The sequence below is a fragment of the Fringilla coelebs genome (genome assembly GCF_963513975.1).
Source record: "Fringilla coelebs genome assembly, chromosome: 8".
Lineage (NCBI taxonomy): Eukaryota > Metazoa > Chordata > Aves > Passeriformes > Fringillidae > Fringilla > Fringilla coelebs.
This window is the reverse complement of record NC_140066.1, coordinates 25,657,704-25,684,872: the sequence shown is the minus strand read 5'-3', so window position 1 is coordinate 25,684,872 and position 27,169 is coordinate 25,657,704. Positions and strand designations below refer to the sequence as shown.

The following is a 27,169-nucleotide window of genomic DNA, read 5'->3' as shown; positions in this document are numbered from 1 at the left end:
TGCCTGTCTTGCTTTAAGAAGAGCTTTTAACTCTCACGTGGGATGCACTTTCTTTCATCTGTATGGATTAATTTCCCTCACTGGAGTGCTGTCCAGCATTTTAAATAGGAGCGAGAGGAGATCAGCTCTAGCAGGCATTATTCACCAGTAAAACAGGTGTAATCGTGTTCATCATTTAAACGTCTTCATCCTATTAGTTTCATAATAAGCTTTTAATGATTCCTTCAATAAAAGACTCAAAGACCAGCCCCTACAAGCTGGAGAGTGCTCCATTGTCCCACCAAACCGTTTTCTCTGCCATCGATCGCAAAGATAAAAATCAATCGTAGCTAAGCAGGGCGAAGTTAAAAATAAATTGCATGGATTGATTTCTGTTAAGACCTTTGGCTCCTAGTTAATGGAGGAAAAAATGAAGGAAAGAAATTTATATTTGAACATGGTGTATTTAGTTTCTATGAAAGTAAAGAGACAGTTCTATACTGGGAAATGAACATTTAATTTCTCCCCTCTATCCTGTTTCACTGCTAAGTCTCACATTAATTTAAAAAAAAAACAACAAAAAAATACCAACAGTTTTCTTTATTCCTGGGGAAATTTGCCACTTAAAGTTTTTTAATTGATAACTTGATAACTGAGGTCAGGAATCCCTATGAATTAGCATCAACTCAGCTGTGGCTCCTGGCTGAAGTCTATTCACCTGAAAAATTACTTCAATCCAGCAAATATGCTCATTTAGCCTATTTTTAAATACTCAATAAACTTGAAACATACACTTATGTCCTACTAAATATAAGCACTTTCAAGTGCTCTTAAACAAGCATAGTTACAACCAGTAATAATATTAAACTACTTCTCTAAGCTGAGCTGCTAGAATCAGGAAATTTTCCCCCCTCTGTAATGCCTCAAAGAGAAATGTCCCCCACAACCGAATTCTAATATTATATATAAGAAGTATTTTTCTTTCTACTGAAGCTGGGGAAAAAAGGTTATTATAACTTTATCCACCCTAATAAAACCAGAATTTGATTCAAATAAAAAGAAAGAATATAAATGCCATTTTGCATCAAATTACTTCAGCTGAAATTTTTGGACACACTCTCATGAGACACCAGGCATCCAAAAAAGGAAATATTATCCATAGGTTTTGTAAGACGTTATCAGTGATTGTGGGTGAATACTGACATCTGCATATGCTTTAAGGAAACTTTTCTGATGCAAAAGAAGACTGAAATGGTTCAACAGATTTTGGCAGAAGCATTTGCTCCTCTGAGCCAGAGGAGTTATTCAGATGTGCACTGTAATACTCCCACTCAGCTGCACCACACAACAACCTCTGGAGAAATTCTGGATTTGCTCCTTTTCACTTCTGCCATTGAGCAGGCTGAGATGCTGCCCTGCTGTGGAACTCCCTGAATTAGGCAAAAGTCTTCCAAGTTCAAACTTACTTCAGAAGGTGAAGAGCCAGATAAAAGATCAGTACCACAAAAGAGCATTTTCACTTGAACTTTTCACTTTCCATATGTAATTCCTACAATTCCTACAAGAACTGCAGCTGCTTCTACACTGCTGCACGCACAGGATGTGAGTAACCACCATCCCTGGCTCCTAAATGGCAACACCACAGACCCCATCACATTCAGGAGGATCACAAACCACAGCCAAGACCCTGTCTCTCCTCCCAGCTGCCCTCAAACTCTTTTCTTCCTTCATCACATCAACCTCAAAACAAAGGGCCACCAAGAGAGCAACTTGGCTTTTTGAACATGGGATCATTATATGCCCCAGGACCGCCTGAAGGAATATGGACTCAAAAGAAAGATGTGCAGTTCCCAGGCTTCCCAAGGGGCTGAATCACAAATGAAATGGCATAGAAAGAGGACAAGAAAGCTTCCCAGAAGGAGAAGTAGAAGCAGGAGCCAATGAGAGGCAAGACACTTGAGTTTCAGCCTGCAGCTAAACACCTTGACAAATTATGCCACGGGATGGAAAAGGGAAATGGTACCCATGCTTCCACTCTTTAAAGGCCTTGGAAAGTGATAAGGCACTGCCCCTCAGAATGTCTCTCTGATTAGTGGTGCAAAGCATTTCCCTTTTAAAGTGGAAATGGGCCAGGATCTGAAGCAAAATGCCAATCCTATTCAATTAAACTTTGCAGGGATCATTCCTTGTCCTTATGAGACCACCAGTCAAGAAGAGATCTGAGAGGGTTCATCTCCAAAGGCATTTGTTTGGCCTGCATCACCCCCAAACCCAAACCAGGTATCAGCTCCTCAGTCTGAGGAGTCTTCTATACCCAGTGGTGTTGTCACTGCTACGGAAAGTGCTGAATGTCTGAGCTACAACTCAGACCAGCTTCAGCTCCTCTCCACTGGGATAGCAGAGTCTGCAGCATCCTGGAGAAAAATAAAGACATAAAAAACAACCAAGACAGGTATTGATCACCCATCCACACACCTCTGCACTTACAGCCAGCTCAAATCAAAAAGGCCAAAGTAACCCTGAGGGTCTCCAAGTGCTGACAGAGACAGAAGTGTAAGAGAGGAATGGGGACAGCAATAACTGCATGCCAGACTAGGCTGGTATGATCTCTGGGGAGAAAGCCACAAGCAGAAGGATTTACACAACACAACAATATTAATAGTGGGATGAAAACATATTTATGAGACCTAGATCTACAGCTGGGGAAAAAAAAAGAAAAAAAAAAAAATTTTGAGAAACCAAATCCTTACTCATGTCCCTTAGGATCTTGTGAATATGCCCAAAATCTTATCTGTCCTTTTCTAACTCTATCAGTTCCAACTCACAAAAAAAAATATTGTCTCCCTGTAAATTTTGTACCAGTGACATCCTTAGGTCACCAGCACTATAGCGTTGGTAGTGCCAGCAGTCATGGTGTCACACTTTCTGAAGAGTTCCACCACTATTTCTGTCCATCTCCTGGTACCCAGGCTTCTGTGTGAAGACAGTCCTCAGATGGGTCAGCCCTGGGAATGTCATCCCTCTCCACTAGCAGCCAGGCTCATCCAAGGTGGGAGTCCAGCCCAACCACTGAGCCCCTGCACCTTGCACATAACCTTGGGGCAGCCAGGACCAGCTCCTCTAACTGAGCAGTGCTTTGCTCTCTGTGGCACCTGTGGGTCTGCCCACAGGAATGCTGCTCTCTGCAAAAAGCACTGCCCCACAGCCAAGCTGACTCCCAGGGAATTCACTGCCCTTTTCATGCCCCTCAGGACTCCTCAGACCACCCCAAATAAGCAACACTGCACTGGGACTTCTGTGGGCCAGATTCTCCTCGCTGCCTGAAACTGTAAGAATCCGTGTCTATTTAGTGCAATACAACATGAAATAAGCGGTGACATTTGCTCATGTTTTCCCTCATTTTCAGTGGAAATTTTTGATCTGTTGACAAGGAAACACAGAGATCATTCCTGATCCTCTCTTTATAGAACCAAGTAGCATTGTTATTATTTGTTTACTTGTAGGAAAATAAAAACGTTCTCTCCAAATAACACTGTCTCATTCAAAATAGAATTTCCTGAAAAATACTCATCATTTTCATTAAAGCTTATTTAATTTTAAACACTTTTCAGCTACCTGAGCAATTCCATTAGAAACCCTGATACAATACTTGCTTGAAAAATACCTTTTCCAGAATTCCCTCTGTAATTTATTTTTTAACATATAAATTCTCAAAGTATCAGTACTCTAGACTCATCCCAAATGACTATCCCTGATCCTCGTGTCTTATTATGTAGGCTCTGCAGATGAGAATACCACAGCAGTTTAGGTAATTGTTGGGAAATCACATTTTTTAGGCAGTTGTAGATCATGTTTGCACCTAAGTTTGGAAAGTGATATTGTTTCAGTAACAAGTACTCACTGGAGCACAGCTATGTAATTGGACACCACAGACACAGACATTAAATGGTAAAGCTGATTATGAAATTAGCTTCTTCTGCTATAGTGCATAAGTCCAGATATATTCCAAAGTTTTCTCACTAATAAATAACTTGTTTTGCTGGATGTATGAATTTGAAGTATTAATCATGAAAGAAGATTATGATATTGGCTCCTGGTTACACCAGAGCAATACTGTGAACTGAATGAAAACTCATACAAGCAAGAAAGATTTTCTCTTAATATATCAATTTATGCAGAATTATCCAATTCAATCCTAATGACATGACAGGCATCCTTAAATAACTATTGATCAATCAAATAGAAAGTCAGTCAATAAATTCAGAGTGATCACCTACTGTTTTATTCATAATAATTCTTCCTAGTCTCTCTTAGTAGCTATTCCTCTCTTCCCTCCACATTACCTTTTACATATTTCCTCATGGGCTATGTTATTTATCTCTTTTGCCTGGCAACAAGTGCCAGTCTTTTCAAACTCTCCTCAACAGATAAAATTTTCAAGCCTAAGATCATTTTCATTTTCTTTCTTTGTGCTGTAATTCTGAAAGATCCTTTCAGAAGTGCTGCACAACAGGAATTGTTGATTTATAATGGCATTATAATATCTTCTGTGTTCTTTTTTCCCCTATCCATTATGGATCATAGTATCATGTTTGCTTTGAGTGCAGTTAACCAAGATAATGCTCCTCAGGAATCTTACAGTGCAGGCCTGACTATAAACTTGGTTAGAATGGATATTCACTAGTAAATAACTCCATGCAGATAATCTAAGACATTGATATCAATTGCTGGAATTCATCTTCCCTAATTTTAGCTGGCCAGAGTTTGGGGGTTTTCACTAAGCTCTGCTTATGTTCCTTCTAATAATAATGAGAAAGGCACACTCAAAGAGAGACCTAGCTCATGTTGAAAGAAGAGATAAATTGCCCCTGTAGGTTTCAATCTCTCTAACTTTAGGGGAACACTGCCTACAGATTTAGAATAAAAATCTACTGGTTTAATGACAAAAGTTAAAAAAAAACAAGTTCCTCTCTCCACTCCAAGACATTAATTCCGATTTGTTCCAGAACAGACATATCAGAACTCATGCACCAATGCTTTATGCAGCTATTAAACCTCAACAAGTTCTTAACATTCGATTTTATATTTATTTATTCATCTCTGTCTAATATTTAAAATTCTAAAGACCTGGCTCCTACACTTCTGTCCAAGATTACTCAGACTGAACAACACGCGTGAGACATTGCAAGCAGTCAATCTGACACATCCCATAATGGGCAGCAATCCCACATGGTTTGTGGGACTGATACATCCAGGACATATCAGCATTCCTATATATGTACCAAGCAAACACTCTGTACAGTCCATTGATCATATCCTGGATTTCACACACCTTCAGCTCAGAGTGTGCTGGGAATCAGAAGTGCCTGAGTCTCACTCGAGCTCTGCATGGGCTCAATCCCTGCCCAGCATCTGCAGGCACTTACAACAGACTGCTGGACAGGCAGAAACCCTGCCAGTGTGACACAAAACACAGGGAAAGGGATAGCCTGGGAATGGAGAGCCTCCTGCCCAAAGCAGCAGCAATGTTCTGTGTACATATTTAACAGCTTTTTAAAGTGTGGGGATGTGATTTTCAATTCAAACACCCATTAAGCTATAATAAAACCTTGCTAAGAATAGTCAAGACACTTGAGTATAACATATACATACATGAATGTGTTTGTACACACACACACACACACACACACACTTTTTTAACTTCAAGTTTTCAGAAGCGAATAGCCTGAGCTGCTCACTGCTGCTTTGAGGCAGAGAAACACACACACCAGGCCCACGTCCTCACTGTGAGATCAAGATTCTAAACAGAGTGGCCTTATTTTAACACAGATGAGAGCTGTGGAGTGAGAAACATCTGTAAGGCCTCACACTTAAGAGTTGGATGTTCCACAACATCCTTAGCGACGGACATACACCACCACACTAAGAGAGTCTCTCTAAAATACTCCTTGAAGATCGATTGGAAAGCCATTGCTTTTAGTCAAATCGTTATTTACTAAGCAGCAAAAAGTGAATTCACAGTGCTTTCTAGCAGTGTATCTCCACTGAGACCAAAGGAAGCAGTAGCAGACTGGGTTTCACGGGGGATTGAGGGGAGCTGTGGCTCCCATTGAAATAGGTCATCTCCAGCTCAGCACACTCCCCTGCTTTCAGAAGTCTACCAGCATTGCTCAAATGCATGCAGTTTTCATACTGAAGTCCTCCCAGGCCACAGGGATCCAGTCTTCCACCTAATCCCAGCACAGACTTATCAGTCTTCCCTTTGATAAGGAAGTCTGACAATAAACACAGCAAATTTTTCTCATAATTTGGATACAGTCAAGAAAAATGCTCACTCAAGGAAATAAAATAGGAGCACATGTCTTTTTTGTACTACCTGAGTCCAGTCTTCATCTCATTTTGTTCCCCCTGCTTCAGCACTGGAGTCAAGCAGTTAACATCACCGCGTCTGTAATTTCTGTGTCTCCTGAGCTTCCTACAATCTGGAATCACTGCAGCCTGGCCCTCAGTTTTCAACCAAATGGTACAGCTTCAGGAAGTGTTCTTCCAGACAGTACTATTCATTCTCAGGCTTCCACAGACACAAAATTTAGAGAGATGGCCCTGTTCCATCCAGCCCATGTATTCTCAAAAAATCTCAAAACCACGTAGTTTCTCATTCGATTTCTGACACTTTCTCCTCATCTCTGGAATCATCACCAACTGACAAATTTACAGACATCTTTCACTTTGAAGTTGCCCTGTAACAACTTTTCTCAATTTTTCTGCTATTTTACCTCCTACCACAAATTTTGGTTCACTCTGTTAGCATTACTTGACTGTCAAATCAGCATAAACCTTTCCAATTGCTAAAATAATCATTCACACCTTTCCTTTGTTCTTCTCTGTTCTCCCCAATCCATTTCTACTTCCTTTGTATTTTTCAATTAGCCCCACAAATAGCAAGTTGTGAAAATCATGGACTCTTTATGAACAAGCTTTAAAAAGATATGATTCAAGACAAGTGATAAGCAGGGAGATCAAGTGCCCTACCTCAGACTGCAGAGCCAATAGGATGGACACCCAGCTCTTAAAAACTGCAGTCCCATATGCTTATCTTGAGAATATCCTAAGAATACATCCTAAGAAAAAGTCCCTTGTGCAGGCAGAATTCCTGTCCCATTTGCATGAAGCCAACATACCTGGATGAAGATGTATTCATCCTGAACAACCAGGGAGCTGACGTCGATGGAGCGCGAGAAGGGCCCGCTCCTCTTGGTCTCGGAGCACTCCTGGATCCGACAGGTCAGATAGTGGGTGTCTGCAAGGGGAGCACAGGGACACGTCACAGATGCCCAGGAAGGAGCCACTTGTCTGTAAACACCATCAGCAGCTCCAAAGAAGGTGCTATTTCCAACTAGGGAGATGTTACTTCAGGATCTGCCTCCAGCCTTTGACACGGTAACTGCTCTCTGAAGTTAGGAGTTCGCCACACTTCCACATTGGCCATTCCCTTTCCTGTTGTGCAGACATTCCTCAGGAGACTGAAGTTCAAAACCCCCCATCAATGGAGGGTACCAACCATAAATGCATCAGAATGCTGCTGATGAGACCAAACAGAGCAGAAGCCACCTAGGTAGAACTCACCAACTCCTACACCTTTCTGGAAATCATACTCCTGTCTTCCCTCTGAAACCCCCTTGCCTTGTTGACTGGTTTTAATTGTGGCAGTAAAACACAAAAAGAGAAGAAATTAAAAAGTCCAAATCAACACTATTAAATTTAACTTATTTTTCTGTGAAAATCACAAGCATCTCCCAAAATTACGTCTTTATAGCAAACATAGGCTCGGAATGAAAATGCCACGGCCATGAAATAGCATGAGTAGCTGAAGATTCCTAACAGCAGCTATATGCACTGCAAGAAGCATCAAATGCTTCTGTCTGGAGAGAAGAACAGAAGGCCATCACACTAATGGGATCCTGTCAGGCCTTGACATTGCTTGGGAGGAGGAACAGGACTGGGAGAAGAACATGAAAACAGAAGGAAAAGGCAGATGTACAGAAAGTCAGAACAAGAAGAGATGTGCTCACCTCCAGTAAGTTGAGAGAGGTTATAGGGGATTAAGCATTATTTCACTCAGGTTAAGAAAAGGCCTCATGAAACAGAACAATAAATGCATTGTGTTTCTGGATGTGTGCAATCTAAATATGCCATCTCTGCTTTTCAACTGCTCTTCTGAAAACTGCAAATTAGGAAGAAAATAAAAATACTACTAAGATGACAGCTGGAGTGATAAAAGGGTCATATCTTTTGCACTCTGGCAGTTTACAGGCCTCCTAGATTCAAATGCTTCTTTGCTTTTCTGCAAAGGGTGAGGACAGAACAACAATGAAGTAAACAGCAAGTTTGTAAGGGCTGGGGTGAGCCTGGTGCAGTGATTTTACTTCACAACAAAACTTTCTGACATGGACCTTGTCAAATTGAGCTCAAAATGATAAAAGAGAAGTTTAAAAAGACAACCACTAGCCCAGCACAGCTGCTTACAGGATTCTCCATCACAAAAAAAACCTGCCTTGTCCTTGCTCTGTGTCCTTCCAGTGACAGCAATATACAGGACAGTGGAAAGCTCTGGGGGGCACAATTGAAATCCTCTGAGATTCAGCCAACTGCCTTCCCAAATTCTAAAACAAGATCCATAGACTGATAGTTTCCTCTTTTATAGTCTTGTCCCAGCAACACTCTTAAAAATGCAAAAAGAATGCAAATCACAGTCATTAATAATTAGACTAATAATTACTGAAATACTTTGTCTAAAAGAGTCAAACTACAGCCAAGCTTTAATCTAATAAAGGTCCATGCCCAACCACCCAGTGAGTGGAGGCCCCTGTTTAAAGGCTGCAGACCTGGTTCTGGGTTGAGGCACCAGGGATTCCAGGTTAATGAGGGCTGAGTCAGAGCAGTCACACAGGTCTGGTGCAGTAATGAAATCATAGTCCCACTGAGGATGCTAAAGCAGCAGAAAATGTTGCTGGTGCCAGCTCAGAGTACTGGGCAGTGTTTAAAGTGTATGGTGAAAAACACCTGACACAGAGACAGTGCCAATAACCAGAGTATCAGAGCTGTGCTTTCTCCCAGCATAAAATTCCAGCAGCAGCAGCAGCAGAGGAGAGGTCAGACTTTTAGCTGGCATAAATTAAAGTTCTTCATCAACTGATATACACACACTTGGCCCAGAGCTGCTATTTAGCTCCTCAGTGTGGAACCTAAGACAACCTTGCAGTGGATAAAAGCAACTTCTCAGAAAACAAGAGGGTCTTATGTGCTGCCATGCTATCCAAAGAGATCAACAGCGGTGACTTGCTCTTTGAGGTAGCTCTAAAATTAGGCAGAACAAGGAGGAGAGGTCAGGAGTTGTATTTTTAGAAGCTCATTCCCTCCAGTACGTTCTCCCACACAGTCGCCTGGATATTCTTATCCTTCCAAAAAGGGGATAATTTGTTGCTGCTGAGTGACAGAATGGGAAGAGGAATAAAAACCTGTCACAAATAAATGCAGATAAATCACAAGTGTTGACATGACAACGAGCTTCTTGCCTATTGGGAAATGTGTCATTTTGAGTGTGTTACACCAGCAATCAAATATACTCAAAGAATGGCACCTGATTAATATTCAAGGAGATGGTGGTGGAGAAGGGGGGGTAGCTCACTACCCATTTTCCATTTAGTCTCTTGTTTTATTTATTTTCATATATTTTACAATACAAGCCTATTTAAAAAAAAACAAACACAGACACAAAGAAAATATCTTTAAACCTCTCTGCTTTAGGATACCAGCTAAAGTCTTGCTTTTTTCCTGCTTCCCCAAAGAAATTTTTTTTAAAATCCCTTTAAAATACATTAAAAATCAGGTAAAAATATATCAGCACCCAGTTCCATTCCCATTTGTGTGCAACTCAAAGCAAGAAACAATCTCAAGTCTCTTCTCAAGCTTCTAAAAGGGTGCCATTCACAGAACACATCTTCTCACATAGAAAGTACAGGGTCTCTCAATAAAAGCCTCCATTAAGAGAGAAGAGGCCATCCTAACTTCCAGGCTATTATCAGCCTCTCCTCCAGAATGAGGTAATTTTGCATTCCCCTTTTTGGCAGCCACACTTAAAAGGACATTCACCCAGAGGGACAGGTGACATGAGACTAAGCCATGCCTCCAAAGCCTTGTTTACCTTTCAATGGGAGTTGTATTGCCCAAGAGAGGTTGTTTGGGCACTACTTCCAATTCATATATTGTCCTGTACAACCCCAGAATTAAAGGGTTTGGGTATTTTGGTTCTCAGGGGTATTTCAGCGAGTTGGATTTTTTTGTTACTTTTGGGATTTTTATAATGTTCAACTGCAAAAGGAGGTGAGAAGGGCTCCCTACTTCCCAGGCAGCATTAAAAATTTCTCATGCTTATAAGCAAGCCCAGCCACTTCCTCAGCACATCTGTGAATGTGGCAATATGGACATGAAGCAGCCTGGAGGGCTTGCTGCAGCTCCAATCCCAGCGTCCGTGCCTCCGCACAAACCCTTCCCACCTGCCTTAGGATTAGGGAATGGCTTTCACAGATGTACAGCCATTTTCCAGCTGAGGAGCCTGAACCACCTCCTCACTGCTATTTAACACAGTCTTCCATCTTGCGACTCTGGAGTGTATTTTTACCCTTTTCGAAGTGACAAAACGGAAACAATTTCTTGAAACTGGAAGGGACCAACTGGTGAAATAAGCCAAGCTACCATGTCTCATCTTTTCCATGCCAGCTTTGGCAGGAAGCAGGAGCACAAGAGGCTCTCTCCCCAAAGATGTGGGTCCCTGAAGGGAGGCAGTGAAACAGTCAAAGCTGTTGTGCTGCAGGCTGCAAAGGACCAACCTGTGTGCAGGCGACTGTGACCTAGACACAGGACAGCAATTCCCTCCTGGCATGGCTAATAGGGAAAAGGGCAGCTGATAGAGACAACTTGCATTTGCAGATGAGCTCAAGATAAATCAGGCCATGGTATCAGGCAAGATTTTAAATCAAAATATCATGAAGATTTCCATGAGAGGGAGAAAAAACTCACTGGTCTCAATAATTTTTCCCCCAAGAAAAAGACTTGTAGACTCTCTGAGAATTAGTTGCCCTGTTTTATCCTTTTGGTTAGCTTTTCTCCCCCTCTTTTTCCTATAATTCAAATCCTATTTATTGCAGTGTATCTGCAAGTGGGGTGAAGATTAACTCACTGAAAGTTCAATATATCCTTCCCTGGATGGGAAGGAATGCTGGTGGGTGCTTGTGTCAGTGTGATCATAATAGTTCCCTTGCATCCAGCCCTGTCCTTGCTGCTGCTTATTACACTCTGGCAGAAGGCACAATGCCCAAGGCTCCTACATGTTTTTACAATTTAAAAATGCAAGCCTCGATTATTATTCTGCTACAATGACTCTGCCAAGATGTCGAAAAAATGTGAAAAACTTCATCTGCTACAAAAGATGGGAACAGCTTGAGATAAGATAGGCACTGGAACTATCAGCATCTTGCAGTATTTAAGGAGACTAGGCACAGGGGCAGATGGGTTTTTCAGAGACACAACCATTTCTAATGACTGGACAGACAAAACCATGTGGCAAGATATCTTGAAGGACAGTCACCAGAGAGGTGAACAGGACTGCCAGCCCCCAGATCCATAAGCTTATTGATAGCCCTGACTCATTTATGGATGAATGAGATTCCAGCATGCCCCACCACCTGTTCCCAGCTCCAGAGCTCCTTTTAGCCTCCTGTGTCTGAATTGGTATCAGATGGGTTCTTGAGTCCCATTAATGCCAAAAGAAAAAAAAATTTAAAAATTTAAAAATCATCAAATTCAGGAGTCTAGTCCTAAATAGCACTTCCATTCCTTCCCCTCCCTTCTCCATTGCTTTTACTCACTAAGTTGTTGGGTTTTTTTTTTTTTCTTTTTTTTTAACTTAAAAACATGGAGGCAAACAGAAGAAGAAAGAAAAATGCCCAGCTTAGGAGAATCATGTATTTTTCAAGCAGCCAGTGACATTGAAGGCATGGATTCTTCTATCTGAATTAAACTAAGCAATGGGGATACTTAAATCTATGCCTGCTAATGCATCAAATAAGTGACTGAGCCACCAGAATGACCTAAAAGAGGCATTAGAGAAGCCTTTCCTTCCTTCTGCATAATACTGAGGAAAACTTTCATCAGAAGCTTTCTGATCAAGAGGAAGCAACTGCATGGCCCCATTTCCAGCAGGTCTGAGTGCCTCAGCTATTTCACTGAGCACATGAAGGCCCAATTTGGCTGCAGAACTAACTGGGAGAAAAGTTCAGTGCCCCATTCCTGAGCACCAGAGCTGAACAATATCACACTGGGGAAGTCCATAGCTGTGAGGCTGTCATTTCTTTGTAACACAAACTAAAATTGTTTTAAGCCTTGGAACCTCTGACTGGAGCAGCACTGTTCTTTTGTGCTGTGCTGGGAGAGGAGTCCTTTGGTACAGGCCAGCAGGGCCAGCACAGCCCGACAGACCTGGGATGGCAGCTGCAGTGGGGCTGTTCTGCTGACACTACTGGCCAAGCCTGGCTCCCAGTGAAACCCTCAACACCATCAGCTGCCAATTTCAAAATGCTGAATTTATATATTAAAACAAGAACAAAGAGCAAACCCCTGAGCAAACAAGACCTGAAAGAAGAGAGCTGTCTTTAAGCTGGGGATAGATCTTTCAAACATTTACATCCTTGACATATCCAATATTCAAATAGCTGGGTGAGCAAGTTTAAACTTAGTTTGAAAACAGACTCCATCAGCACTTTGCTTGCTTGCTTGGGATTTTTTTATTTGCATTTGACCACTTCTCCCATCCTACCTGCGACAGTACACACAGCAGCAAAGGCACTGAAGATGCCTCCCTACCTTGTCCACCCACCTGTCGGCCTGTTTTGCTTTTTCCACATATTCAACAAACAGCTGTCACCCCGAGCTGTTATTGCCTGGTTATTTATTCAGCTGCCACCACTAAATAGCAGTGGGAGGCCAGTGAGTGATATTAGAACATCCACAACCTCAGAGAAGCCATCTTGATAGACAGGAGTTTTTTCACACATCTGGCCTACGCAGCGCTTGACTAAAACAGAGAAAAGTTTGCAACCAACAAAAATGAGGCTTTTCTTCTCCCAGAAATCCTCTGACTCCTTAATCCTACGCTGTTTTTCTATACTGCACCAAAATGGGACACTTGTTCCATTGCTCCCATTTCCTCATGCTGGAGTAAAGTTCTACACAAGGAACTTTTCTATGCTGCAGTTCCTGTGAGAAATATCTAAAACACTTCAGAGAGAGTAAGTCAACTTACTTCTAATACCATCTCTTTGCTGGAGATTTAATACATAGGAATCCATTCCACTGCAAATGTGACTAGATTTATTTCAGGGAGGAGTTAAGAATTTTTTTCCTATTTCCTGCTTCAGATCCAGGCACCTTTTCAAGCCTGTAATGTGTTGGTATGGAACATCTATTCATACATGATGAGGAAAACTAAAAAATACTTTAAATACAAGACAAAGGGGCATAGGGACATTCTAGCTAGAGGGCAAGTCTGACTGCAGGTAATTTCTCAAAGTCTCAGGTACCACCTAGCTGTTCTGAGCATCTCTGGAAATGCACAGAGGTTCCATGGTACAGTGCTGGTAGCCCAGCTCTTTATGATTGATGCAAATTATGTGATACTAAAACAGCTGAACAGGGAACAGAATAGATGGGTTCTTGGCCCAACAGACTGTGACTCTGTCCACCCCTCCACAGACACATGCCCTGTAGCCCACCACTTGTCTCTACAGGTTCAGGATAAAGAACATCACCTCAAACCCCAGGACCCACATTCCCCCCTACCAACTAAAATGTAAATGGGGAGGTAAAATGGGCAAAGTGGATTCTCATTCCCACTCCATTCTTGGCTCAAAGACCAGTTTTTAGCACTGGCTGCAGGCACTCACGTCCATCAGCTGTCCGGGCTTCCATGTGCACAAGGTCAGGTTCTTTATCCAAACCAGCCACTGACCTGGGAGGAGAGAGACAGAGAGAAATACAGAGACAGAGAGAGAAGACAGTCAGTTAGCTGAAAGGCTGCAATCAGACAGAGCTGGTGAAGGAACACAAAGCCAGTCTAAACCTACCTTGGAACACCTGGTATGTAGGTCTCCACCTTTTAATGACTTGACTCCTTTGTATTTCCACACAGACCATGCTCAGGGGCCCTACACCGACCTTCCCAGGCACAGGAGAGTGATCCTGCCTGTCCCTTGTCTACAAGATCAAGGCTACTATGACTGTTCTAGTGATAGCAAAGAGAGCTGGTCCCAAGACCCAGTAAAATCAGAGTTCTGTTTTAATGCTGAAAGAAAAACAAGGGCACAGCAGCCCCATGCCTTCAGAAAGCTAACTAAAAGGAGGTTTTATTTGGCTGTTTAGAGACATGAAAGACTAAGTTTCCTGATTTGCCCCTGGTTTGCTGGGCAATCTTGCTATTCTTTATCTCCTTTTCCCCATCGTCAGAAGAAAAACAGTGTTGCACATATGGTGAATTTCTGATTTTAAAAAGGTGAGAAAGTATTCATTATTCACACCACGATCCCATGCCATCCATGGTCCTTGACAATTATGAAAAGAGGCACAAGGAGTTTCTTTAATCTCACAAGCTGGAACTCAAGCACCCCAAGTCAAATCTTCCCATGCATTGTTATTTACTCCCTAAAAATATTTTTCAAAGCACATTAAAAAGATACTTTTCCTCCTGGAAGAGGGAAAGTCAAGCGCAGAACAGAAATGTTATTATTAGTGTCCTGGCTGATAAGAATCACTGAGAGATGAACATTTAGTCCTAGCAATGGCTGGCAGGGGAAAAAAAAATCCATAGATGTCCACGTGATTTATGGTGCTGCTTCTCCTGAGTTAACCAAAGGGTTAGATTAAAAAGGGACAATGACAAAAATCAGTTTCTAATTCAGTGGGAGTTGAATTTGATACAGTAGATTGTAAATAATAGATTCCCTCTGAGCCAGCCAATGTTCAGAACTCCCTAATGTTCTGAAAAAAAATTTTATCACATTCTTTTGCTGTTTTCATCCTTGGGGCATCAACAGCAAAAGCAGTAAAAATAATAATAATAATAATTTAAAAAATACAGATGCTCTGATACATCTTTGTGAATCCCACAAACAACAGAGCAACTGAAGCAATGACAAACATATAAATGTGCTGGAGTTCAGCTAAGATCAGGCAGTGCTGCAAATGTCAAAATAACTACATTATGACCCACTGTGCAGGTAACTGAAACTGGCACCGCTTGTTAACGAGAGCACCACATCGATAGCAAGTCCATTCACAACGCTCTGAATTGTGGCCAAAAGATACCAACACAACAAAACAAAGCAGCACAGGCAGGGCTTTCATCATTCCACTCACAGTGAGAAACAGTCTGCTCCTTAATCGCTACCATCAGTTTCAGGGTGATCCCACAAGGAAGAAGGACTGTCTGTTATTGGTAAGGATGCCAGAATGAGCCTGAGTTCCTGTGATCACACAATTATTGGGATCAAAACTTCCCAATATATGGACGTGGTTAAAAGTGACAGTAGGACACACAGAAATTCCTTTAAACATCAGTGAAAAACATGACAGTGTGCTGCAGCATTGGTCTCCAATGCACATAGAAAGCAATCTTTCTAGTCCATAGCAGAGGTTTTCTACCTTTTTCAAATGAGTAGCACTAACTGCTGTAATTTCAGTCATTCAGTAACCATCACCCTTGTCTATGACATGCCAACAGAGACAGATGTACACGCTTCCCATCATATCTATTCATCATAACGTAATGAAACAGAGCAGTAATTCCAGCACTTTGAGAATAAAGGTTGGGAATTCTTTAGGGACTTGCCCTGCAGCCCTTACCAACAGGTTTCCTACTTAAATTCAGCCTTAGATGCACTCCCCTGGCATCCATCCTTCTGGAAGCCAGACACCAGGCTCCTCCGAGCCATTGCTGCATTCTGACACGTATCTGACAGTGTCAAATGGCTCCACCTGTGCCCCTGACATCCTCTGGGTCTCTCCCCTCCAGATGGAGGGGCCAGTGTATCTCCCCCTGCAGCAACGGGGCAAAACTGTTCGGCCCAGGTAATAAAACATCAGTCTGCCACAGTGCTGTTCATTTTAAAAGGGACTGCAATTAGAAGAACCTAAGTATATCCTCACAAAATCCAGAATACTCATTACCATTGTGCATTTGCATGCATGAGCCCTGTGGATCTACTCATAATGCCTTTCAAGTGTGCACCAGGGAACGAGAGGGATCTCCTGAAACATGTCATTCTAGCTTGAAGTTCCTTTCCAGTGCCATCTACTTGTTCCCTTAATTAGTTTTGACAAGCCTAATGGTTCTTTTCAGAATAACAATGATGACAAAAAAGGACTAGCACACAGCACACTCCTAGTACTCCTCTGTTCACCAAATAGTGCTCTACAAGTTGAAAAGCTCACAAAGTGTTCTGCAACACAAAAGCAAGACAGGCTGGTCTATCTGCAGGGAGATAAGGCTGAAAATTGATGCATTGGTTATCCTTCCTTCACTCAAACCAACTTGCTTTCTTATACCAATGACTGATTGCAAAACAGATCCCCAATCAATGCTGTTTCTTCATGCCTCACTTCACATCTGTTCCCACTGGCAAGGAACAGAGCTTTGCTTTGCATTGCTCTGGCTCTTGAATTCAGGTATTTTTAGTAAATGGTCTCTCATCATTTGTCTGGAGGAGCTTTACATGAAGAATTCAAAAAAGTCAGCAGTGGAAAGAGCAAGATCCTGAAGCACAGCTGTGAAAACACACACATAGACTCTAAAACTACTCATTTATCCTGTTGTAATTCTCTAGCTTTGAGAACTCACTACAACCACCTCACAGGTCTGGCAATACAGGAGCAGCAACAGAACAGGAAGAGACACTTTCCCAGCCCTGTATTTTTTTACACTCTGAAGAACATTTGGAGGATGCACTGCTCAATATTATTTAAGCAACTAAAGCATGCTGAGGAGAGATGTCAGCATCCCCTGACTTATACAACCAAGTGTTGTCCACAGAATGTGGTGACTGGGAAAGGCCTTCATGGTGCTCTAGCTAACAACCCTGTCCAGAGGCTTATAAAGACAAGAGTATTTAACACTCAGGAGCCTGAGGTCCTGACCCATGGTCACACAGATCTGTGCATATAAACTCCAGACAGCAAAATTTAAACCCAGGTTCACAAAATGCACCCATGTGTGCTGCTGTCTTGGATGGCCGTAGGGAGTAAAATAAGGCACCCTCACTGTGAGGAGCTGAGCTAAATCAACATCCTCCACCATCCCTACTCATTAATCACCCCTGGCATGACAAAATGCTGAGAGCATGCAGGCAGTAGTGACAGGAAAGGTCAGTTTTTCCTGCTGACACTTTCCCCAACTGCTGCAAAAGCAGTTTTCAAAATGTGGAGCCTGCAGCCAGAATTGCAGCAGGCAGAGGATAATTTTCCAATTAAGAATTCAAACTACCTCTGAATTCCATTAAAAGGAAGAATTGGTACTTTTTTTGGATCTTCTGGTGCTGCTTTTCCTTTCTGTTTTCATGGTAGCCCTTGATTTTCACAAGATCCTTCCTCTCTTCTTTTCAGAAGAGAACTGTGTGCTCTTGAAGGATGGACATGATCCTGGCAGGATCCTTATCTCTATCCTGAGGGAAGAGCATTGTGCATGGATGCACATTTACTAGGCCACTCTGCTGATATTTCATCTCTGACTGGGAGGGAGAGCAGCCGATAAGGGCAAGGAAAACACAATATTCTGCACTTAAATTATTCCTGAAGTGTTTCCCTGTAGTTTCCAACTACAAGGTGTTGTATACCTCAAAATACAAAATGCCAACACATGCAAGGAGAGGAAAAAAGAAAAACAGAGACTCTTCAGGCTACCTGCCTACTGCACACCCCAGCTCGCTTTTTCTATCCACTCTAATGCCTTTCCATGGAATAAACAATTTTTGCATTTTTTTTCTACCCATTTTGCCTTACCCACCAGGCATTTAAAGGTGAAAAGGATTGACATTTGTCTCCTCTAGCTTTATAAATGAAAACAGCTGAGCAGTCCCAACTGTGTCTGTTGATCCTTGCTCCCTAAACCATCAACTGAGAGTAAGAGATGCTCCATTCCTCTATCTCCTGGACACAAGAGTTCGGGGAGTTTAAGTGAGCATCACTGAATGTGAGCAACATTTTTGTTTGGGATTTACAAGATAAAGCAAAAATTCAGGTTACAGGAGTCAGCCTTTCAAACTTGATCTGGAACCTGCTGGACTGAGCTTTTTGCTAGGGGTGTGTCTAGTTTCTGACCAGTAAAAGTGGCATTCCCCCACTTTGAAAACAAAATCAAAACTTTTACAACAAATTGAGACTTCCAAGATGCTGACCTGAAAACTCATTTTTGCAGGTTAAGATATCAGAATGAAGGCAATTGTCAGTGTCCATGTAAAGAGACAGAGGAAACAGAGGATACTACCTAGAAGGACGTTGTGCACTAAATAAGGGTGAGAAACATCAAGGAAAAAGGCACATTTATTGTATAATAATATGTAAAAGAGGAAAAACTCATCCTCTTGCTGCAGGCAACTGCAGTTAAATTAGTGGATGTTGCCAATTAGTCTGATGTAATTTTAACTCTATCCTGCTCCAGGAGTAAACACTTTTGTGTCATACCAGGCAAGCAGTGCATATTCCAACTCATCCAAGCAACACAAGAGCCATGCCCATGTGCATACATGGAAGCAGGAACTAATTCATTCAATTCCCACTCAACTGACCTGGACTTTTCCACATGGAACCCTTGCCCAATGACACATGCCTTTCCAACAGGCTTCTCCTCTACCTGATACTGCATCACATTTGTCTAGGTATCAATAACTGCAGTTGGCTTCAGGTTGTCAAGGTGATTCATGTATTAGTTGGTTTAAAATCCCCTCCAGCAGACATTAACTCTGGGCACCTAACAGCATACATCCAACCTGCACACAACCCTGGGCAGCTGCCATAAACTACCATAGTTAAGAGCTATACAAATGTTGAACTGTTGGGGCAAAGAATGTGTTTATTAAACACATAAAAACAGTATCATTCTGTGTGGCTGAGCCAGGGGAGATGCTGCTGGATGTGTTAGGATGTGATGAGGTCTCTGAAGAGTTATGGGCAAAACCTCCTTGCACAGCATATTTCAAATGAAGCTTGGGAAAAACAGCTGGGCAGGAAGCTACTGTAAGGAACTGTCTTAGCGAAGTCCCTGGAGCTTTCTACATCTTTTCCAGTGCTAATTTCCATGATGCTGTAGTCCTGGACGTCGGCAGAAGTAATTGTTGTGAGACTTAGCTTGCAAGATAAGGGAAAAAAATTGCCAAGTATTTATTCTCAGCAAAGCCAATCCTTTTTAAAATGGTCCCAATGAATTTTAAGGAGATTTTCTGCATGGTATCTCAAAAACAAGGTGTTCATGGCATCTGCATCTGTGTTTCCATATGTGCATTCATGCACGTGCCTCCCTGCATCTCAGCCCCACCTATACCAAATGTCTAAACCTGTGCCTTCCCTGTAAGCTCAGTGGATCACAGGCCCCTGAACCACAAAGTTGCTACACAGAGTTCTTTTATGCATAAACCAAACCAAGAAGAGGAAAGAAGTCCAAATCAATCCTTTCCTTGAGGGGAAAACTGGTATTTAGGCTCAACCATGTCAACTACCACCAGAGAATCCATTAAAGGCAGCAGGCTCTGCTACACAGAGAATAATTTCTTTCTATTCTCAGTAGATAAAAGAAGGTACTCTTTTTATCACAGAAATTAACAGAGAATACCTTGAAAGTATATTTAGCAACAGCAAAACTGCTGGTGCTGAATATTTTTTCTTTTCCCTTTATGCTAACACCAAAACCTGTGCACAAATAAGGCTGTGTCTAGTTCTCATCCAGTTCATAGGTATTAGTCCTTTAAAGAACTGTGGCATTTTTCCCAAACCTACCTATACCTTTCTAGAGAGAAGGGAGGGGATTTTCCTGGGGTTTAGAGGTCTGCAAGCTTTGAGCACATTCCAACACAAGGGTTTGATCCTGTTTTGCCTTCTTCTGGAAGGGACACTTTTTTCAGAACAATTTCACTTTTGTTATTCTAAATCTCAAGTCCCTTTAGGAAAAAAGAATAAGAGTATATTTTTGGATTTTTGCATTTGCTTAGAATTAGTTTAGTGCCTACTATATTATGAAGCCCAGTTAATTAATGTTTTCCCAGTGCTTGGCTACCCTCCTTTGAAAGTCATGTACACGGGGAATTTCTATAGATTATTGCTTTGCTTTTTCATGAAACATGAATCAGCCCTCTTTTGGATCACTTTGGAAAAGCAAAGTACATGCTCAAAGACCCCTCAGCTCAGCCTGGCAGTCCTGTAACCAAAGATTTCACTGGGTTTACTCCTCTCCTTCTAAGGAAATGTTTGTAAGACTTGTAATATTCTTCCAAGTTTGTTTCCTAGCAGAAGTATCTTAAACATGTCCCATTCAAGAAATGTTTTACACCAAAATAAGGATTATCAGATATTGCGTGTTGAATTGGCCTCATTTGTAAAGATGTTTTCCAATTTTAACTATGACATGCCTGAAATGCTAAGGCTCAGTGATTCAGCTATTAACAGAGGCCTATGCACAAAAAAAGCCTTCCAAAAAGCTTCAGAGCAAGGGCATCATTTAATAAATGAATGCGGCAGTAGATGGATAAAAATAAAGCTTAAATTGTTGAAAGAGGGCATGCCAGTATGAAACTTGGCACAGACAATATGTATAGGATTTGCTGATGAGCCCCACATGCCTATGAGCATTGTACATTGTATTAATTAAGGAAGAATGAGTCTCTACATTCCCTGTTGAGGGATATTGTGAAGAATCACCCTGGGATAACATCTAACATTCTGGAAATGAATTTGTGGTTCATTTCATGCATTTGGGGGAAAAACAATATGAAAAAATTGATTTGTTTCACAAACCTTTTGTGGCAGTTGTTTCTCTGCATTTCAGACACTAACCTGAAGAGAAAAAAATGGCTAATTTCCTTCTTTGACTTTTAGCCATCAGCCAGAAAAGGAATAGGGAAAGAAAGGAATGAAGAACAAATGCGAGGAGAAGAAATAGAGAGTAGAATGAACTATTCTGTTCTGGACCAGCAAGCATAAATGCATCAATGTGTCTCCTTGCCCCCAAAAAATCACACTCAATTAGCAGTTGAGAGTGAGATGCTCATTTGTCTCAATACCACAGGAGGAAAAGACAAAGAAGCAGGAAGCAAAAAGGATTCTGGCAGCAGACAGATATCTAAAGACAGGCTCTGCCTGTAGAAACAGCAAGTCTGTGTGGCTATGATTTGTAAAAGCAACAGTGTCATGAGGTCAGCAGATCACCAAGTGTCTCATGACAAGACAAGTTTGCATCGGAGACAGAAGCATCCTCACAGGCAGAATGGAGATGAATAAAACAGACACAGACACATGCAGGTCTCTGTCAGTGAAAGAGCAACAGTGCAATAGGAGAGACCAGAGAAACCAGAGATCTTTTGTGGGTCCTTTGCTCTTATGCAGGCAGGTGAACAAATAATAAAGAGACAAGGCTGCTCAGGGGGCTGAGCACCAGACACACTCCCAGCTCTTCACAACAGCAGCAATCCAAAACATCCCCATCCCAAAAGCATTACCCTGATCAACTGAGAATGCTCAGGGCAGAATGCTGCAGTGGGAGTCATGTCAAGAAGCAAAGGTGTATGGTCAAGCTGTAGGTAAATCAAGAGCTTCTCTTTGTTGGGTTCTTAATCTGTTGTTACAGCGGAGCAATAAAAGGAAAAAAGAAGGACAAGGCCAAATGAAAAGTAATACTCTGCTGGTTTCTATCCTCAAGGCGAATTCCAAAGTGCTAGCACACTGTTCAAATCTAATGATTTGTAGAAAGAAAAAAAAAGAATTCTGGAGAAACTACTGCAGATCTAGAAATGGCTTTAGGGAGTCACTATTACAGATTGCCCCTAAAATCAATATTGTAATGGAACCTGTCTCCTTCACTCAAAGATTTTCAATCAAAACCTGAAAACCAAAAATACTGTGAGCAAAACCTAGGAATCTGTCTGCACCCTTTGGCCAAAAACGTGACAGAGTTTTTGGCTGGGTTTTCTTTGGTTTTTTCAATAAAAAGCAGGATTTTCTCCTATGTGAGAAAACCCAGATCTACTGAAATCAGCTCTGAAGTCTACAGGTATTATTTATTATTTCCTAAGTACTTGCTGGCAGACACAAGTGAGTATGTTTCTCTCTCAGGCTCAGCTACAGAACTTCTGATATTCCACTAAACATGGAAATGTGTCTGCCTCTCATTTTTATTGCCTTCTGCCCAATGGAGAACAATTATCTTGCAAGATGATTACAGAGCTACGATAACCACTGCTATGTCCTATTCCAATTAACTCACTACAAATATGCAAGTGAAACAGCATCACTCACTGCCTTTTCATCCTTGTTCTCTATATGATCAGCAAGACACAAGTTACTGAATCAACATTATTTAAAAGAACCTGTAATGCAGCTAATAAGATGCTCCTTCCTGCTCTTTCTGATGTAGCTTCATGCTCACTGTGCTTAACAATAGCAAAATTAAACTCATCTCATTCTACAGAGGAGACTCAGGGGAATGCCAGGGGATGAAAGGATGGGAGTTTCATTTTCTTCTCTTGCCGAGAATGAATTCTGCCTCATATAACTGCTGATGAATTGTCGTTTTAAGAGAGTTTGTTAATTTACAACAAGCAGAAGGCATAAAAACGGACCTCCTTATCTTTAATGGATGCTATTGAGCAACACAAATGGTTCACATTTAAATTAATGCAGAAACACCTTGTCTGTTTTGCCATGATAAGACTATTCTTTTTGCACAGCATGGGCTCAACAATGTTAAATAAAACAACTGGTTTTGTTCAGCTTAATGCCAGGCAAATTTCCAAAGGTTCAGCAGCTGAAGTCAGTTCAGGGAAATGAACTGGAATTTACCTGGGTCCTTCAGGGAAATGAACTTGAATTTACCTGACTCCTGCCTGATTCTTTTTGAGAAAATCCCTCTGAAGAATTTTGAGGTATCTAGTTTCAAGTAAAAATGGTCCCTGCCAGTGCTGATGTACTCTCTGAGGATAAATCCTCTGTTAGATTGCATCTTCCTCCACTGCAAGGATGCGTCCAGCCCCAGTTGCTGTAAAGAAACAAGAGCTGTGAAGAGGCATTTCTCGAAATCAACTGGGCCATGGGGATGAGGTCTGGGGCAAAGGGAGGATGGATCCAGAAAAGATGCTCACTCCTGATGCCTGTAGGTGTTTTGCCACTGAATGAAATAGCCAGAAAATTATGTTTGTAATCACAGTATGTGAAAAGGTAATTCCTAAACATCTCAGAACAGTAGTGATTTTAAAAGAATTCCCAAATGTTTATCTTTCATCTGAAAACAAGAGGAATTCTCCTCACGCTGAAAATTCATCCATTTTCCCAGAAATGGAGAGATTAGTATGCTATAGAACAAAGGTCAGAACCTAACCCAAATTCCCCACAAAAAATTAATTTAAAAGTGGGAGACTATTCCTTGCTAGCCAGAATGCACAAAATATGATGCTACTTCCAGCCTGGCAGCCCGGCTTTTGATTAGCTTTGCCAAGCTATGACAGTATGGGAGATCCCCATATGCCTCAGAGGGATATATTATTCAATATATTAATTAGAGGGTTGGCTTTCATCAATGCTTCATACAAAGTGTCACAAAGAATTACTCTGGGACTGTTCCTGACAGGCTGGAATGAATTTGTGTCTGAGTTCACGTGCATCAGGAGAGCCAGGATGAAGTCAGGCCAGGCAGACTAGACGAGTCAGCAGTACAGCATTTCAGCTTCCAACACCGGCCTTTGAAACACTGTGATGGGGTTTGGACTTATTTGTTTTGATGGGTTTTGATCTTATTTGTTACCTCCTTGCAGGAGAAGAACACAGATCCTCCTACCCTGTGCTCTTCAGACAGGCACAGCACTGGCACCCACTCCAGGGATCACTACAAACTGGGAGAAACATTCAACAAACTCTTCCTTAAAGCACTCCTGGTCTTTCTTACTAGTGCTTCATCTAGTCTGCTTCAGTCCCAGACACTCAGTCAAAGAGAGTGTGGGGGAGATGAGGTTACAAAATTATCCAAGATCAGCAATGGGAGAGGTAAGAGAAGAGAGTGGCTCCTGGGAGATAAAGAAACCTGACAGATGAGAGACCAAAGCCAAAGGATTTGTGATGGCTGAAAATACTAACTGCAGCACAACAGGTTGCATGTCATGGTAGGCATTAGATTTAAGCCAAATGAGCAGAAATATTTTAACCCTTACTTTTTGAGGCCTTAAGGAAAAAAATAACTTCCAGCCACAGAAAATTAAAGACATAAGTGTGGCAAACATCACAAATTGTACTGAAATCACAACAAATCACAAATTCTAAAAACTTGTTAGTATTTATGTAAGGACATTCACTATTACATCAGTGGAGAGGGATCATCCTTCCTCCTGCAAGATATGTTGTGTTTCTCAAGCAAAAAGAGGTTAGAGAGAAAAAGAAGGTGGTTAGAAAGAGAAGTCCTTCAAAGACAGCTTATTCCAAAATTGCCCTTACAAAGGATATACCTTCCTTGAAAGAACTCAATGTTGCTGTGATAGCAGCCAGAATTACAGAGGTGTATACATAATGTGACACTTTATCATGCAGCACTTTACTTAGGGTTCACTTATTATGTAGTTCATGGGTTTTAAAGGAGAATTTAAAGTACTTAAAATTATTTCCCTTCAAAATCACACAATCACAGACAATCCTTCTAGCCAGAAAGCTTTTAGTACATTTTTCTTTTTTTTTTTCCTCATTAGAAGAGCTTTGAGCCTAGGCAGCCTGATTAGCATGACATCCATGGGACTTTGTAAAAATGTCAATTACTTATTTTCCTAGGAAAGCAGGCAGTAAGGAGAGGGGCACCACACAATACTAAAGCATCCATCAGTTACAACTTAGAGCTTACATTCATTGTACAAGAGATTAGTTCTAACAAATTTCCTTTGTAAATGAAGTCATCAGTCAGGATAAACAAACACCAAACCTCCAAATATCTTTGGTTTGAGTCTCAGGCAAATTAGAACATAGTCTGTAATATTTCTCCAGTACTGTACTATGGGTTTTTTCCACCTTCTACAAAGATGCTTTCCCACATCCAACTATTTCTGTCAATCTCACAAATTTATTCAAAAAGAAACATGGACTGTGCTCAGAAAGGGGAACAGTAGTCTGAACATTACACTGACCAGAGGCACTAATGAAAAGCATGGGGTCTGTGCAGTCTCTATAAAACAGTCCTGCAGTATTTCCCAGAGATAGAAAGGGAGGGATTTTCCTGTTCTTAAGGTCATTTAGGTTTTTACTCTTTTGGATATCTCATATTCTCTTGGATAATCTCATAAAATCTATCACAATGTCACTGGAAGAACATTTACTAATCTATAGTTCAAAATCAGAATAGGATTATAAGTAGGACAAATTATTACACACTTTGTTTCAGACTGCATTCTTTCCCTGCTTTAATTTTGTTTTTAAAATCATATATTGCAAAATGAAGTTTTAGTCAAATTCTAAGATTACTTTAAAAGACCATCCAAAAACTGTCAAATATTTCACAATATTCCTTCCTTTAATTTCCGAGAGAAATATTTTGATAATGTTGCCATGAATTCTAAAATACCTTTATTGACTGGGAACTTTTTCAACAAAAGCAAACACTATTTCAGCCAATGAAAAGTATCCACCTCTACATCCAGGTTCCATTTATATCACTGTCACTGAGTTACTGTGTAATCACAAGTTAGTCGCCCACAACCTAACATTTGGAAACACTAAATATCTATAGTGCCGATGGCATTAATTGTAGGCACACAAAATGAAATGAAATACCTAGCCTCACAGTTTCACTTTGCCCCTTTTTAACTGAAAAGGCAAAAAAAAATTAGGTTTATTATCACCACGGTCTTTAATTAACTAAAGTGACCTTGCAAGGAAATCTTCCAATACATGCCAAGAATTTATGAGAAAGTCTCATCTCTCCTGAACTCTTATTACAGAGCTTGAGGCTAGAGTTTGAAAATGTTGTCCTCAGCTTAGTACAATTCATAGTCATGGTGGCTTGAGTAACACATTCTATATTAATGTTAGCTTTACTCTCCAGGAGAAAAACCTTCCCTGGGTGTTTTTGCCCACAGGGCATGGGAAGCAAGTCCGTTTCTGGATCCAAATGAGTCATTAGCCCAAGGGAGGCTCCAGTAATAGACACTGGGTACTTGCCTTGGTGATGCTCGTAGGTGTCCAAACTGGAGTCATTCCTTTATCCATAGCTCCTTGTATGGTATGGTTTTAATTCTGAAAAACTCTAATGTAGGATTATTTAAGAGCCAATTTGACATTTACAAGACTATGTTTTCCTAACACTAAACTTGGCTGTAAAAAATCAGGCAATGTTTCCCCAGCACTGTGCAATGACACCATCTGGCAGTTAATGATTAGTGGGATTTACAGGAGAGGCAGGCACATATTTGACTAACCATCTCTTTGCTGACAAACTAGGCAAGTAAAGGTAATGTCAGCTGTATCCAAAGGTCACTACTGGAACTGCTGCTGAAACAGTCTGCATGGACCAAAACTGGCAGTGGAATTAGGAAATATCAGTGCTGTCACAATGAAGAAATAAAAACAGACACAAACATCTGTTTGAAGGTAGATACAAACCTAGACAATAACCTTTAGAAAAACCAAGGCAAACCCCTTAACTTCTGCCACACTACTCTCAGATATCCAAACCAGCCTTCACTAAAGTTGTCCTGAAATTCAGGCTGCAACTAAAAAGAAATACACTGGCTGATACATTTTATTACCTTTTCCTACCCAAAATCACAAAAAAGACTGAAAACCTTGCCCTCGAATGACAAAATTTGTTGTCTCATTCCTCAAACAACTGTGACAGTAAACCTTTAACTCCAAA

The 27,169-nt window shown here is 41.2% G+C and overlaps 1 protein-coding gene across 1 annotated transcript in view; it reads right to left on the bottom strand.

Moving 5' to 3' along the window:
* The window catches only part of SORCS3 (sortilin related VPS10 domain containing receptor 3), a gene marked incomplete at its 3' end in the record, with an annotated part of 260,788 nt that overhangs the window by 62,517 nt on the left and 171,102 nt on the right, over window positions 1-27,169 (bottom strand). Inside the window, exons 6-7 of the mRNA XM_084210407.1 lie at window positions 13,980-14,044; window positions 7,161-7,279 (exon numbers count right to left, since the gene is read on the bottom strand). Coding sequence (XP_084066533.1) covers window positions 7,161-7,279; window positions 13,980-14,044 — 184 coding nt within the window. The remainder of the gene's footprint in view (window positions 1-7,160; window positions 7,280-13,979; window positions 14,045-27,169) is intronic.